Source organism: Bactrocera dorsalis, chromosome 6, assembly GCF_023373825.1.
Source record: "Bactrocera dorsalis isolate Fly_Bdor chromosome 6, ASM2337382v1, whole genome shotgun sequence".
Lineage (NCBI taxonomy): Eukaryota > Metazoa > Arthropoda > Insecta > Diptera > Tephritidae > Bactrocera > Bactrocera dorsalis.
In genome coordinates, this window is record NC_064308.1 from 38,392,104 (window position 1) to 38,408,869 (window position 16,766).

The 16,766-nt window shown below is 39.2% G+C and overlaps 2 protein-coding genes across 5 annotated transcripts in view; one reads left to right on the forward strand and one right to left on the reverse strand.

Moving 5' to 3' along the window:
* The window catches only part of LOC105226923 (uncharacterized), a 184,534-nt gene that overhangs the window by 129,710 nt on the left and 38,058 nt on the right, over nucleotides 1-16,766 (forward strand). For 3 of the 4 annotated variants that reach the window (XM_049460462.1, XM_049460463.1, XM_049460464.1), the window contains 2 exons: nucleotides 9,063-9,500; nucleotides 12,879-12,975. In XM_049460462.1, coding sequence (XP_049316419.1) covers nucleotides 9,063-9,500; nucleotides 12,879-12,975 — 535 coding nt within the window. The remainder of the gene's footprint in view (nucleotides 1-9,062; nucleotides 9,501-12,878; nucleotides 12,976-16,766) is intronic. The other variant, XM_049460465.1, reaches the window with a different exon arrangement.
* LOC105234225 (protein zntC) overlaps nucleotides 1-16,766 on the reverse strand; it is a 453,706-nt gene that overhangs the window by 114,562 nt on the left and 322,378 nt on the right. The gene's annotated exons all lie outside the window — the stretch shown is intronic.

Sequence of the window (16,766 nt, forward strand, 5' to 3'; positions counted from 1 at the left end):
ATGGCCATTTTGAGGGAAAACTTCGGACAACAATTCATCTCAAGAAATGGACCCGTAAGTTGGCCACCAAGATCATGCGATTTAACGCCTTTAGACTATTTTTTGTGGGGCTACGTCAAGTCTAAAGTCTACAGAAATAAGCCAGCAACTATTCCAGCTTTGGAAGACAACATTTCCGAAGAAATTCGGGCTATTCCGGCCGAAATGCTCGAAAAAGTTGCCCAAAATTGGACTTTCCGAATGGACCACCTAAGACGCAGCCGCGGTCAACATTTAAATGAAATTATCTTCAAAAAGTAAATGTCATGAACCAATCTAACGTTTCAAATAAAAAACCGATGAGATTTTGCAAATTTTATGCGTTTTTTTTAAAAAAAAAGTTATCAAGCTCTTAAAAAATCACCCTTTAGTTTGAAATGTTGAATAGTGCACCCTGTAACTTAGTTACTATGTCATTGCTAAACTCATGCGAATAGAAAATTGCAGTGTCGTCGGCATACATAGCATAATGACAATTTTCGACTCTTGGGAAATCGGAACAGTATAGTGTATACACCAAGGGGCCATCTATATTCGATGGTGCACACCTGCTGGACGATGGTACATACGTAGGGTAGTGTGAATATGATCCTGCTATTGGAAAGAATGTTGTGAATTCGTGTAGAATATTCCCCCATGCGTTTGCTCTCGAGCATCCCCAATCCCGGTGCTTGCTGTTAAAATCCCCACAATGGATGAAATATCCGTTGACTCCGAAGAGTTTTCTCAAATCTTTTTTATATTTATTTTTAAGTTCCTGGGTATTAGCACCCCCGGGAAAGTAGGAGATGAAAAGTTTAACTTTTTTGTTTTCTGATGAAATAATTTCAATTCCGATACTTTCCACTACTTCGGTATTTATATTAGGTACTACAGTAAAGACAATAGATTTCTTAACTAATATGGCAACACCGCCACCTTCCCTCATTTCTCTATCCTTACGTACACAAACATAACTAAGGTGATAAAGTTTGTCTGAGTGCTTAAGCCACGTTTCAGAGAGCATACAAATTTCAATATCGCTTTTAACTAAATAATTAAATAGTTCCATAAATTTAGTTCAGTTCCAAAATATTACTCTCAACTTAGATGTATTCATTACTTAGGAGTAGAATACAGAAACCTAATTGCTAATTGTGCAATTGTATTAAATTGCTCGTATTTAGTTTTACATTCTCTTAATTTTAGTATGAGCTTCAAAGTTAGCTCAGTGATCTCTTTTTCAGTAAAGAGGCTATTGTTATTTATATTATCTGATGTTGCACTACAAGGTGAGCGCCAATTCTGCGGTGTTGTTGTTGTTCCAGCAGCGATCATTGAACGCTCCCCAGAGAGAGGTGGAAATTGTGAAAGAGAAAAGTCTGGCTTTGCTTGCATACGCGCTTTTTGTAAAGGCCGTGGTGGCGCCAATTGGATATTCCATGCGAAGCCAGGTCCTTCTCCACTTGGTCCTTCCAACGGAGTGGGGGTCTTCCTCTTCCTCTGCTTCCCCCGGCGGGTACACTTCGAATACCGTCAGAGCTGGAGTGTTTTCGTCCATTCGGAGAACATGACCTAGCCAGCGTAGCCGCTGTCTTTTAACACGCTGAACTATGACAATATCGTCATATATCTCATACAGCTCATCGTTCCATCGAATGCGATATTCGCCGTGGATAACGCGCAAAGGACCATAAATCTTTCGCAGAACTTTTCTCTGTAAAACTCTCAACGTCGACTCATCAGCTGTTGTCATCGTCCAAAACTCTGCACCATATAGCAAGACGGGAGTTATGAGCGAAATATAGAGTTTGGTTTTTGTTCGTCGAGAGAAGACTTTGCTTCTCAATTACCTACTCAGTCCGAAGTAGGACCTGTTGGCAAGAGTTATCCTACGTTGGATTTCCAGGCTAACATTGTTGGTGGTGTTTACGCTGGTTCCAAGATGGACGAAATTATCTACAACTTCAAAGTAATGACTGTCAACGTGACGTGAGAGCCAAGTCGCGAGTGCGACGATTGCTTGTTTGATGACAGGAGATATTTCGTCTTACCCTCGTTCACTGCGTTGTTTCTTTGTTCAGTCTGGAGAAAACAGAACTAGCGGCGCGGGTGTTGAGGCCGATGATATCAACACCATCGGCATACGCCAGCAGCTGTACACTCTTATAGAAGATTGATTAAGTTCTGCAGCTCGAATAATTTTCTCCAGCAGCAGATTGAAGAAGTCGCACGATAGGGAGTCGCCTTGTCTGAAACCTCGTTTGGTATCGAACGGTTCGGAGAAGTCCTTCCCGACCCTGACGGAGCTTTTGGTGCTGCTGAACGTCAGTTTACACAGCCGTATTAGTTTTGCGGGGATAAGAAGCTCAGACATCGCGGCATAAAAAACAGCTCCTTTTCATGCTGTCAAGAGCAGCTTTGAAATCGACGAAGAGGTGGTGTGTGTCGATTCTTCTTTCACGGATCTTTTCCAAGATTTGTCGCATGGTGAATATCTGGTCGGTTGTTGATTTTCCAAGTGTAAAGCCACACTGATAAGGCCCATTCAATTTGTTAACGGTGGGCTTTAATCTTTTACCCAATACGTTCGATAGAACCTTATATGCGATGTTGAGGAGACTTATCCCACGGTAGTTGGTGCAGATTGTGGGGTCTCCCTTTTTGTGGATTGAGCAGAGCACACTTAAATTCCAATCGTTGGGCACGCTTTCGTCCGACCATATTTTACAAAGAAGCTGATGCATACTCCTTATCAGCTCTTCGCCGTCGTGTTTGAATGGCTCGACCGGCAATCCATCGTCCACCACCGCTTTGTTGTTCTTCAGGCATGTAATTGCTATTCGAACTTCTTCATGGTCGGGCAATGGAACGTCTGCTCCATCGCCATCGATTGGGGAATCGGAGGCGCCTTCTCCTGGCGTTGTACGTTCGTTGCCATTCAGCAGGCTGGAGAAGTGTTCCCTCCATAATTCAAGTATACCCTGGGCATCGGTGACTAGATCAACATTCAGGGTTCTACAAGAGTATTCTCCGGTCTTCTGTAAGTCTCTTCAATTCTCGGTATCTATCCCAGCCAGTTTCGGTTGCAGCTGTACGTAAGGAGTTTGAAATGCCGTCCCACAGTTCCCTTATACCGAGTTGTTGACGAGTGCTCTCAGAGAGCAGGAGTGCAAGCCGAGTAGAAAATCGTTCGGCTGTCTGTTGTGATTGCAGCTTCTCGACGTCGAACCTTCCTTGTATTTGTTGGCGTGCGTTTTTTGCTGCACAGAGGCGGGTCCGAATCTTGGCTGCAACAAGATAGTGGTCCGAGCCGATGTTAGGACCTCGGAGCGAACGCACATCTAAAACACTGGAGACGTGTCTTCCGTCTATCACAACATGATCGATCTGGTTGGTGGCTTTTCAATCCGGAGACAGGCAGGTAGCTTGATGTATTTTCTTGTGCTGGAATCTAGTACTACAGATAACCATATTTCTAGCCCCGGCGAAGTCGATCAGCCTCAACCTATTTGGGGATGTTTCGTCGTGGAGGCAGCATTTACTGATCGCAGTGCCAAAGATACCTTCTTTGCCCACCCTGGCGTTAAAGTCGCCAAGCACGATTTTGACATCGTGGCGGGGCATCTCTCATAAGTGCGCTCCAAGCACTCATAAAAGGCATCTTTGGCCACATCGTCCTTCTCTTCCGTCGTGGCGTGGGCGCAAATCAGCGATATGTTGAAGAACATCGCTTTGATGCGGATTTTGTCAGACATTCATTCATAGGAATGAATGACAGTACTCGGCGACGGAGTCTCTCTCCCACTACTTGTCTCTGTCCTTGTCCCGTCCATCACATTTCTTGGACAGCGGTAATGCCAGCCTTTATTTTTACGAGGACATCAACCAGCTGGGCAGCGGCACCTTCCCAATTAAGGGACCGGACAATGCAGGTGCATGCCCTCTATTCGTAGTCCTTATTTCGTTTGCCATGGTCGACATCAAAAGGGGGGTCTCTCATCCGAGGCTTATAGCTGATTTTCATTGGGGGTGTTTTGTTTACGTGGCGGGCCAAAAACCCAGCGCACAAACCTAAGTAGGGAATATTTCGCCTTCTCACTTTAGCTCGCCTTCAAACGTATGTTCTTAGGCTACCCAGAGGATACTTGGTAAAAGACCGGAAGTCGTGAGCTGCTTGAGTCATATGTAAAAGAATCGTTTCTGGCCACTCCCAAGTGAATGGCGATCAGAGAACTTTCCTCACTTGCGTGAACTTCTACACATGACTCCATCCTCCATCCTCCAACCTTAACCTTTACCTTTACTTTATATCCCTAATATAATGACTACCGTTTATTTGGTTACTTTTTCCTCATGTACACAATATTTGAAATTAGCCTATATTGGAGAGTTTACATAATAGGTTGTCAAAAAAGTCTTGAAGTATTTTCGCTAGTTGGCGCTGAGAGCGCGTAGTTCTAGCAGAGAACGTTTGTCATAGAGAAGGTTCACGGCACGGAGATCGTAAATACATTTTTGGCTAACTCGGTCGAGATGGAAGAGTTTCACCACAGACAAATTATAAGCGTGTTTCACCACGAAAATAGCAGAATTGAGCATTTTCAGTGTTAAATGAGAAAAATAATGCTAATTCCAATGTAAACTAATTTATGCCTACATTCGTTCGTTTATTTCCTATGCGCAACCGACTCGGCATATAATTTATATATGATCCGTACATATTTGGTATCAAAGCATATACTAAGTACATAAGTATGTACATAGTTATGTTAAAATTTACCTATTTTTTTATGAATTCCATAAAAACTTTGCAAATATGTACATTAGGGTGTGTCATTCTGAGGCAACCTTTTTTTTCAACTGAAAAACAGGCTCAAAACTTTCGAAAATGTGTAAAAAAAGTCATTCAAAAGATGAGCTCTTAATATTAATATTAAGAGGTGCCTATTTCAAATTTTCTGTTTGCCATATAAATTATATGGAAAAAAATCATTTTTTTTTGTGGTGGTATTTGTGCGGAGGTTTTATATGTGCCCCCGATAGCTGCAAGTAGATTCCGATTCTACTCGAAAATCGAGTTTTCTCGTAAAATAATCGATTTTCGGAATCGATCTCCAGTAGGCGAAGTCGATTAAGAATCGGTTCTTGACATTCGAAAAATTTATTATTTTACGAGAAAACTCGATTCTCGAGTAGAAAAAAGAACCATACGCATAATGTTTGTATATTTGTCTACATGCAACTTATGTACATATGTAAATTTGTACACTCAATGCTTCATGCCAAATTTCCGTTGACACGGACAACCAATGGCGAAGCTCACATTTTTTGCTTTCATGTCAAAGAGTCAATATGTCGACGGACCGACGCGGCGGCAAAGCGTCACAACATTGTGTTGTTGGTAGAAAATTCCAGCTGTGCCGATCGCCAATTGCCACTGCTTCCCTTGCCGCTGAAACAGCTTCGCATACAAACCAGCGTAGATATGTAGGTATTTGTATGAGCGTACATACATATCGACGCAGATTTTTGCAAGCCGCTTAAAAATATTTTTTTACATTTCTTGACAAATACAGTCAATCCCGGTTATGTGCCATAATCGAAGATACAGATGCTTGTGGTTTGTAAAACTAAAAATATAATATGGCACATAAGCGTGTACGAATACTTAAGCGAGTGGTACTTAAAACAATAATTTCTAAGTATTTCATAAAAATATACCGTCAAAAGCAGCAAGATGTAGGGAGTTAAGAGGGATGATTTTCATTTAAGTGGAGTACTACTTAACCGGGACTCACTGTACACATAACTCAGAGGAATAATGAATATTTTCTTTGTTACATTTCTTGACTTGAAAATCGATAAATAAACTATGTTGTCATATTTATTCTATACTTATATTTGCGGGGTTGTCGCTTTTTCCTTCTCATACATGTAGGAAGAAATAAAATATAGAACATGTGGCAGTATTGTCACTGAACGAATAATGTACTTCAGATGGCAACACTGCAAATCAGCTGTTAATTGACGAAGCGTCCATCAGCAGCCATCATTGTAACGGTCCATATGGATCATCCATTTTTGTAATATGAATTAAGATTCATTGTTCAAACATTAGTAGTGAAGAAGACACTGTGTAATGCGGTCGCGCCACCGCCCGAATTTTTGAAGTGCGGAATAAATTAAATACATTTTACAACTAAAACGCGGTATTCTTTTTTGAAGTAAATCCTACATACAAATATCAGAAATTGTTCAATTTATGATTTTTAGCTTTTGCCACCGTCGCGAAAAGACGCTTGTTGGCAAAGGCATGCTCGGGGAGATGTAATGGTGTTTGTTTTTATGAATGAAGCTTCAAACTTTGAAGCCTGTTGAAAGGACGCTTGCGTTCATGAATGAAAATTTTGTTGTTCGGAGTTTTTCTACAAATTTGGGCATCGACTATTTGGCTGCCATATTGACTTGTGACGCTGCTGATGCTATTTCAAACGATTCTTGTTTTTGTAGAACAATATTTGTAATTTTTGCGGGTGACATATCTACATGAGAACGCATATAAGTATGTATGCGTATGTATGTTATTTGTGTGCCAATGTGTGTACATATTTGATTTGAATTTGCGAAAGAGAACATAAACACATATCGCTCATTTGCTGCAAGACCGGCATAAATCAAAAAACGTGATTTTTGAGTTAATGATGCAGAATTGTTCGTTATATCATACTTCATGTTGAGTGAAAAACTCATATGAATACCTCTTATATGCTCCGCTTGAGAAGAGAATATGTTTCCTGTTTTCCGTGTAAAGTAAGGTAAGTTGAAAACTTTAAACGCGTTTTCTGGCGAATCGATTTTTTTGACTTATGCCGGTCTTGCAGCAAATGAGCGATATGGTCATGATACATGTGAATATAAGTTTTGAATAATAAAATGTACGATTAATGTACATTTATCACTATTGTAATATATTACGATAGTCTGTTATATACATACATATGTATATAATGAAGTATACACATAAGCATAAATATATCAAATACAAGAAATAATTGAAAAAGTAGGCTTTATTTTCATATTAACAGCGAATATTGCTTTGAAAAAGTAATTTAATTCAAATGTATTCAATTGCACATGTATTCATTAATATGCACAAAAAGAATTCATGCGAATACACATGTTTGCATATAAACGTATAAAAATATATATAAGCAGAAGAGCGAACATACGTCTGTTGGAGCAATATATAGTTCTGAGCACAATTTTTTTTCACGCTCAGCTCTGTTCAACAGAAAATGTTAAAATTTCTCCTGCCGAGCTGGCAGTGGTGAAACTCTTCCATCTCGTCCGAGTTAGCCACAAATATTTTTACGATCTCCGCACCGTGAACCTTCTCTATGCTAAACGTTCTCTGGTTCTAGTTTTTTCGTTGCATCGGGTCATGCTATACCTTTTTGGAAAGCTCATTTCACACGCTAACACGCTTGATTGATTTTCGTTTCGTTTAAGTCGTTCGTGAGTTATAGTGTCGCAAACATGGAGCAAAATAAAGAGAAAATACGGCATATTTTACAGTACTACTACGATAAAGGCAAAAATGCATCTCAAGCCGCCAATAAAACTTGTGCAGTTTATGGACCCGATACACTTTCCATTTCCATCGCACAACGATGGTTTCAACGTTTTCGTTCTGGTGTAGAGGTGGTCGAAGATGCGCCACGCTCCAGAAGGCCTGTGGTCGAAAATTGCGATAAAATCGCTAAATTGGTCGAAAGAGACCGGCATACTCGTAGTAGCAGCCGTAGCATCGGTCCAGAGCTGGGCATGAGTCATCAAACCGTTATAAACCATTTGAAGGAGCTTGGAGTCACTAAGAAGCTCGATGTGTGGGTGCCGCACGAATTGACGCAAAAAAACATCTTTAACCGTATCGACGCATGCGAATCGCTTCTAAATCGCAACAAAATCGACCCGTTTTTGAAGCGTATGGTAACTGGCGATGAAAAGTGGGTCACTTACGATAACGTAAGGCGCAAATGGTCGTGGTCGAAAAGCGGCGAAGCGGCCCAGACGGTGACCAAGCCTGGAATGACGGCCAGGAAGGTTCTTCTTTGTGTTTGGTGGGATTGACAGGGAATAATCCACTATGAGCTGCTCCCCTATGGCGAAACGCTCAATTCGGACCTGTACTGCCAACAACTGGACCGCTTGAAGGCAGCACTCATGCAGAAGAGGCCATCTTTGATCAACAGAGGCCGAATTGTCTTCAGGACAACGCCAAGCCACACACATCTTTAATGACTCGCCAGAAGCTCCGGGAGCTCGGATGGGAGGTTCTTTTGCATTCACCGTAAAGTCCGGATCTCGCACCAAGTGATTACCACCTGTTTCTGTCCATGGCGAACGCGCTAGGTGATCTGAAGTAGGCCACAAGAGAGTCCTGTGAAAATTCGCTCTCCGAGTTTTTTGCCAATAGGGAAGCGAGCTTCTATGAGAGGGGCATTATGAAGTTGGCATCTCGTTGGGAACGCGTCATCGAACAAAACGGCGCATATTTGACTTGAAACGCATTATTATAACCAATTTTATGAACAATTGAAAATTCAATAAAAATACCGCAAGACTTTTTTGACAACCTATTATATCACGTAATTATCATTTGAGTTAATTAGGATGATTTTGAAACACATTTTGAATATACATATATTGCGAACACGAAGCTAGTTGCAAGATTATAAAATGATGGGTTTCACCTAAACTTAGCATTTCTTAACTTTTCATTTGTACTTCTAATGCACTAATTAAAGATATGAATATTTCTTTCTAATTTACAATCAAATTTAAAATCCATCACTTAAGTTATTTTAATGGATTGCATTAAGGAAATGTATTGTTGGTGTTTTGTTATTTTTTTACTTACTTACTTTCAGTACATTAGTTTTTTTCATATCTGATTTTTGGAGTGATAAAGTTTCAGGTTATCTTCGTACTCTCAGCAACTTTAAAATTAAATAATTGAAATTATTTTCTGTATTTCATAGGCAAATCAATCACCTCAAGCTATTTTCACAAGTTTTAAGCTGGAAAAAAATGCAACGCCCAATGACGGCATCGCTTCAATGAATGACAAACAAATATTTGATTACGGCAGTATTTTTCATAATGCCGTTCGAATGGTCACAATACCTGCAACAATAAACCCGGGATTTGCGGCTATTTCACAATTACCAATAGATGCCACCACCGACAGCACTGTAAAATTAGAAACGGAATTAGACTTGCAGCAGGAAGCAAGAAGCTCGGTAGCACAAAGGCATACAGAAGCAACAATGAACACAGCAATGAAAGGAGAGATGGAATCATTAAATAAACGGCACGATCAACCCAGTCAACATCGGAATAAAGGAATATTGAACACCAATGATCTGGAATATAGAGAAGGATATATTCACATGATTCCCGCTAGTCCTCAACGAACGGTAAATGTTTAATTCATAAAAAGCTACATACAGCATCAAATAAGAAATAAGAAGTACAAGGAGCGTTCCAAAGTAAACAGGTCTTAAAAAAAAAACAGAAAAAATATTTTTTTCGGCAAAAACCATTTATTTTATTTAAAATAGTCTCCTTCTGCTTTAATATAGCTGTTTGCACGATCCAAAAACACGTCGAACGAGTGTTTTAGCTCGTTGGCCGGTATGCCCACCAGTATGCCGGTGCAAGGCTTTTGAATGGCCTAATGGTCTGCATAACGCTTTCCTTTCATGGGAAAATCCATTTTTCCGAAAAGAAGGAAGTCGCACGGTGCCACATTAGATGAATACGGGGAATGGTTAATGGTTAAAATATGATTTTTGGTCAAATAATCGGTCACGAGCGGCGATTGAAAGTTGGATTCTGAGCAATTTTTGGTCGTCAGTCAATTTGTGCGGAACAAACCGTGCAAACCCCTTTCGTAAGCCCAAATGTTCGGTCAAAATGCGATAAATCGATGTTTTGGAGATATTCAATTCCATTTCCATTAATTTCAATGTTGATTTCGGCTGATTTTTGATGAATTCACGCACAATATCTATGGAGTTTCCGGTGATCACGGATTTTGATTGACCCACATGTTGATCGTCATTTACTATGTCCTCACGACCACTTTGAAAACGTTGAAACCACTCGTGCACTCTGCTACGGGATAGGCAATCATTGCCATAAACCTTTTTCATCAATTGAAACGTTTCGGTAAAAGTTTTACCAATTTTAAAACAAAATTTAATGTTGGCTCTTTGTTCGAAGCTCATTTTCGCACCGATAACACAAATATACTGACACTTAAAACGCAATAACTTCACTTCCAATCGATGAAATGTCATAAAATTCACTCAATGGACAATCGATAAAGATAGCAGATTCTAACGCATCAGTCGACATATAGATGGCACCACCAGGGGGCGCTAGATTCAAAAAGTCCTGTTTACTTTGGAAAGCACCTTGTATTTACTAAAGGACTAAAATGCATGGTCTAAAGTATGTTCAAGAAAATTTGCCTCTGGTAGCTTTCAGAAGTCGCACTACACTTGAACAGTTGGATTTACATTCAGTAAGAAACAAATCATTTATTAATAAAATGAATCTTATCAAATCGAATTCGGTTCAAGACCTATAAAATATAGGTCAACAAGCTTTCAGTGATGCAGTACTTATTTTCTGATTTAATATCATGTTCTTCACTGGCATAGAAAACGCTTACGCGGATATAGCTGAGTTAAAAACTACGCTCCAGTCGTTTCTTCTTTAATTTTTTTCCAACGGAGTGGAGGTCTTCCTCTCAGCGGGTGCTGCGTCGAATACTTTCAGAGCTGGAGTGTTTTCGTCCATATGGAAAACCTGACTTATTCAGCAGAGCTGCTATTTTTTAATTCGCTCAACTATGTCAATGTCGTCGTATATCTGATACAGCTCATCGTACCATCGAATGTGATATTCGCCATGGTCAATGCACAAAAAAACATAAATCTTCTCCAGAACCTTTCTCTTAAAAACTCGCAACGTCGACTCATCAAAGGTTGTCATCGTCCATGCCTCTGCACTACATAGCAGGACGGGAATAATTAGTGACTTATAAAGTTTGGTTTTTGCTCGTAGTGAGAAAGCTTTACTTCTCAATTGCCTACTCAGTCCGAAGTAGCACCTGTTGGCAAGAGATATTCTCTGTTGGATTTCGATACTAAAATTATTGTTTCTGTTAATACTGGTTTCAAGATAGACGAAATTATCGAAAGTTTCGTCTGTCAACAGTGACTTGGGAGCCTGTTTGTTTGATGACAGGAGCTATTTCGCCTTGCCCTCGTTCACTGCCAGACTCATTTGCTTTGCTTCTTTATCCAGTTTGGAGAAGGCAGAAATAACGGCGCGGGTGTTGAGGCCAATGATATCAATATCATCAGCGTACGCCAGCATCTGCATACTTTTAGAGAAGATGGCACCTTCTCTATTTAGTTCTGTAACTCTAATTATTTTCTCGAAGAGTAGAGTGAAAAAGTCGCACGAAAGGGAGTCGCTTTGTCTGAAACCTTGTTTGGTATCGAACGACTCAAAGAGGTCCTTTGCGTTCTTCACGGAGATTTTGTGTAGCTCAATGTCAGTTTACATAGCCGTAGCCGCAGGATCTTTTCCTGCTGTCAAAAGCTACTTTGAAATCGGCGAAGAGGTGGTGCGTGTCGATTCTCTTTACACGGGTCTTTTCCAAGATTTGTCGCATGATAAAAATGATGACACTGATAAGGTTCAATCAGTTTGTTGACGGTGGGCTTTAATCTTTCACAAATACGCTGGACAGAACCTTATATGGGGTGTTGAGGAGACTTATCCCACGGCAGTTGGCACAGGTTATGGGGTCTCCCTTTTTCCTCATTGGGTAGAGCACACTTAAATTGCAATCGTTGGGCATGCTTTCGTCTGACCATATTCTATCAGTTCTTCATCGGCCTCTGCCGCTTTTTTGTTCTTCAGGCGGGTAATTGCTATTCGAACTTCTTTATGGTCGGGTAATGGAACGTCTGCTCCATCGTCATCGAATAGGGACTCGGCTGCGCCATCTCCTGGTGTTATGCATTCATTTCCATTTTCTATTCAGCAAGCTGAAGAAGTGTTCCCTCCATAATTCTAGTATGCTCTGGGCACCGGTGACTAAATCACCCCTTATATCAATCTTGAAACCTTTTTTAGTCGTTGATTTTCCGAGCATTACCTTTGTCGGTTGGCTTGTCAATCTCTCCGTACTCACGCATTTCGGCCTCTCGCCTTCTTTTCTGCACATGCGTCTCGCTTCCCTATTGAACTCTCGGTATCTATCCCATCTCGCACGTGTTGTGGTCGATAAAGTTGCGAGGTGAGCAGTCTGCTTCCCATCCATTGCTTCCTCATCGCACAAGCTGCTCTCTTACATTTTCTGAAAACCAATGGTCTCGTTTTCAGCTGTACCTAAGAAGCTTGAAATGCCGTCCCACAGTTCCCTTATACCGAGTTGCTGATGAATGCTCTCAGAGAGTAGGACTGCAAGTCGAGTAGGAAATCGGTTGGCTGTTATAATTGCAGCTCTTCGACGTCGAACATTTTTTGGTTTTGTGTACGTGTTTTATTTTGCTGCACAGAGACCGGTGGCTTGGTTCCAACAAGATTTAAACTTTAGTCTTAGTAGTAATTATTTCAACAATGTACTAAAAATATATGGCTCAAGGAGATTTTAATAAACTGGTGAGAGATATTTTCTAATCATTACGTTGTACAAAAAGTTTCTTGTATAAGTTGGATGTGTTTATTTGCAAAATATATGTTTTTTATTTTCTTAATATAAATCTGTACAGCAATTGAAAGATAATAAGTCAGTTGGCTTACCAAGCATCAGAGATAAGCCGCAGGACTATGGAGACACAAAATCACAAACTTTGAAAAAAATTTCAGGTAAATATACTATATATCAAAATTCATTTCAATTCAATATTCAGATACGTAGGTGTTGTATTCAGCACTTTCTATTCCGCTAGCGGACTGTGCTAGTCGTCGAAATGAAAAAATAAGATTTTCTCCGAATACACCATGTCGTATGAGCAACACAGAATTTATAATTTAACATTGTGACGTATACGCGAACAAAATAGAATCGACGATAAATTGCCATTATTAACTAGACAGCGCTCGGCGAAGTTTTGTTAACGATCTAGTTTTTAACCCTCCATTACTAACCTTAGGGTCGAATCGACCCAGACACGCAAACTTTTTAAATTAACAAAAAATAAAGAATATTTTTTAACGCAAGATATATGTGTAATCTAAATTTGTACATATTTAAACGTTTATAAACAATAAGAATAAGAAAAATGTAAAATATTATGCATAAAAAATTGTTTTAAAAAATAGCCTGGGTCGATTAGATTACATAATTGAAAAATTTTTGCATTAGTCATTCCAATTTTTCTTTTTAACATTTTACTTTTATATTTCAGGTTTCAAATGCACTTTATTTGAAGTCAATATCTTTAAAACTTATCATTTTATGCGGAATCTGTCTGGATAACTTTTTTTCACTTTTTTGGCTATGTTGTAATGAATACAAACTTAATTTCAATTTAAGTATATGAATTAATTTTTTAACACATCATTTTATGAATTTAACAATAAAATACTACAATATACTAAAAGACGTATACGTTTTAGCAATTTATAAGTTTAAACGATTTTAATAGATAATACAAATGAGGGTCGATAAGACCCATGGTTAGTAACCATGCGACATGATTTGAGGTTAGTAATGCAGGGTTAAGGGCTGCCGGATTGGGCTGGGCAACAGTGACAGTTCTAAGTAGAGTATATATAAGCAAGAAGTTCCAAACTGTAGTAACGAGTAATAAGCGTTAAGTTTTTTATATTAGAATAAAGATTTTAGTCAGTTAATTTAGATTTAACTGACAATCAAGTGATTGAACACAAGATTAAGTTAAAAGGTAGACGATTTACCATTGATGTCAGAAGATGGCAGATAAATTCCCAAGGAGAAATAAAATTCTGAAGATTCCACAACTAAAAAAATAGCTGGGACAAAGAGGTTTGGGAACTAAAAATAAATATGACTTTGCCTGCAATGTCGCAGAAGTAACCGCAAATGGCTACACAAATAATAACGTAAGTGAACTCAAAATTTTGTGTCATCACAAATGTTGGCGCCGTTAGATGAGTGGTTGTCAGCACAGTTCGCAGCACAACACGCACAAGCTTCCTCACAATTGAAAGAGCAGAATACACAGGTGAATTAAAAAAAACATCCCCGCGAGCTATACATATATCCACAGCCTCTGCCAAGGTAAAACCCCCATCATATAATGACACAGTTCCCTTCCATGTTTTGAGCTTCAATTGAAAAAATCATCTGCGAATAATTGGAATACTAAAGGATCTGCAGCGGAAATATAACAAACCATTCCAAATTGGGAGTCAAATGTGACGGTGTGGTTAAATGCTTCATCTGTGGAAAAAGTGGTCATATTGAACGTAATTGCAACACGTACAAAAATTCGGTTGGTCGTAAACGCAAAGTTAAGGAAGAAAAAGCATATGTCAAATCCAACCAATCGTTAAACTAAAGCTAGCCAGGGGTGAAGCGCACGGGCTGCCTCCCGCAAGCGAATATCCTTTAATCTTCATTTCACTGTTACAGTTATGGGATGTGTAGACCGTAAAAAAGGCATACTGACTGTGGATACGGGCGCGTAACATTCCATTATTTCATCTGATCTGGTTACTAAAGAAGTAAGACCAATAGCTGGGACAAAGTTACTGCAACTGGAGAAGATACCCAAGTCCTCGGAGAAGTAAGTTGTTATCCACCACTTAAAATTGGTGACACGTTGGACATGTCATCAGGCACAAAATGGTTCCCAACAATTGATTTTAAAAGTGGTTATTGGCAAGTGGAGTTAAACAAAGAAGAGAAAGAACAGACCTCTTTTAGCGTTGGAAATGGTCTACAGCAATTTACCGTAATGACCTTACATTCACTCTCGAAAAAGAACAGAGCCTTTCCAAACTCTGAAGAATCGGTTAAGTATTGCGCTAATATTAAATTACCCGGCTACAGGATCAGCGTTTATTTTGGATACGGATGCTAGTGGGTATGCAGTAGGAGTCGTTCTTACACAAATCTTTGAAGCGAATCAAACATATTAATAAGTACCCAGTACACAGTCATCATGCTGCATTAAAATGATTTCTACAATTCAGGAACCAAGAAGGACAGTTGACACGATGAATTGAGAGACTCCAAAGCTATAATTCTCTTTAGAATATCGAAAAAGTAGTAGTCATAGAAATGCGGATACGATGTCCAGCCAAAGGGGACATTATAGACATCCAAGTAATGACAATAACTTCCGAAAGGGATCCTGAGAAATTTCGAAAATTACAGTAAGAAGATCCATATTTTAAATGTGTAAAACATGAAATGGATTTGCATCGTATATGAGAAAGCGAAGATAGGCAAAGCTCCTGAGATCTGTTCTGATGATTGTTCCGAAAGTGAGAATTCCTGAAATTCTCAACCAATTGCATAACGGTCCAAGTGGAGGACACATGGGAATCACTTAAACCTTGGAGAAATTAAACCAAAGATTTTATTGGGTTGGTTGTTGGCAGTCAGTTACGCAGTGGATCTCCAATTGTAGTGAGTGCGTTGCAGCTTAAAAGCCGAGGTCCAGAAGTTATTGTCAGATGAAGCAAAACAACTCGGGTATACCAGTAAATTAGGAAACAGAATTGTTTTGATCGTCAAGAAAAATTTCATGAATTTCCACAAATATACTCAGTTCCTAATCAAGTGGCTGAACCAGTAGCAATTCATTAAGAATTGGGTGACGAGATATGGTGTTCTAATGGAATTACGTTGTAACCAAGAAAGGAATGCTGAAACAGCATTAATTCCTGAGATGGGAATTAGATATCTGGAAAACGGATGGAATTAACTTCAATGAGAGAAGGACGGACAACGGGACCCTAAAAGACGAAATGAAAAACATAAATGCTATGTGTTATGGGTACCGCAAATATGTCTAATTGAAACGATAAGAATTAGGTTGAAGGCAGTGTGAGGAACAACGATACAAGAAGAAAATATAATCGAAGATAAATTGCCAGAATTAACTAAACAGCGATATTTGTAGTTACCAGAATGTTTGAGTGGCGAAGTTTTGTTAACGATCTACTATATAAGGGCTGCCGGATTGGGCAGCAGAGATAGTTCTAATTAGAGTGCTGCTTAGTAAATCGCATAAGCTAGAAGTAGAAGTCGAATAACGAGTAGTATATAAGTGTTAAGCTGTTTAAATTAAAATAAAATTATGCGTATAGCGAGTAAATTGGGAATTTTATTTAACAATTCAGTGGTGGGTCTAGCCGATTTATTGATAAATTCGTTATAATATGTACCAAAGTCATTTGATGTCCAACTTTAACTACGTATATTTTTATGAAAAACCAAAAAGGTCTTTTTTGTAGATCGCTGCATTTTACACTAGAACATTCAAAATTGTGGGTTATCGTGATTCAGATATAATAAAAATCAAAAGATAAAAAATCCAACGTTTTCAATTGAAGCCACTTTAATCTTGTGGCAAAATGAAACATTTATGTAAATAGCATGATCCGTTCTACTGTTCTAGGGGAATACACGATATTTGGTTTCAAGTATAGTACACCGAGTCAAA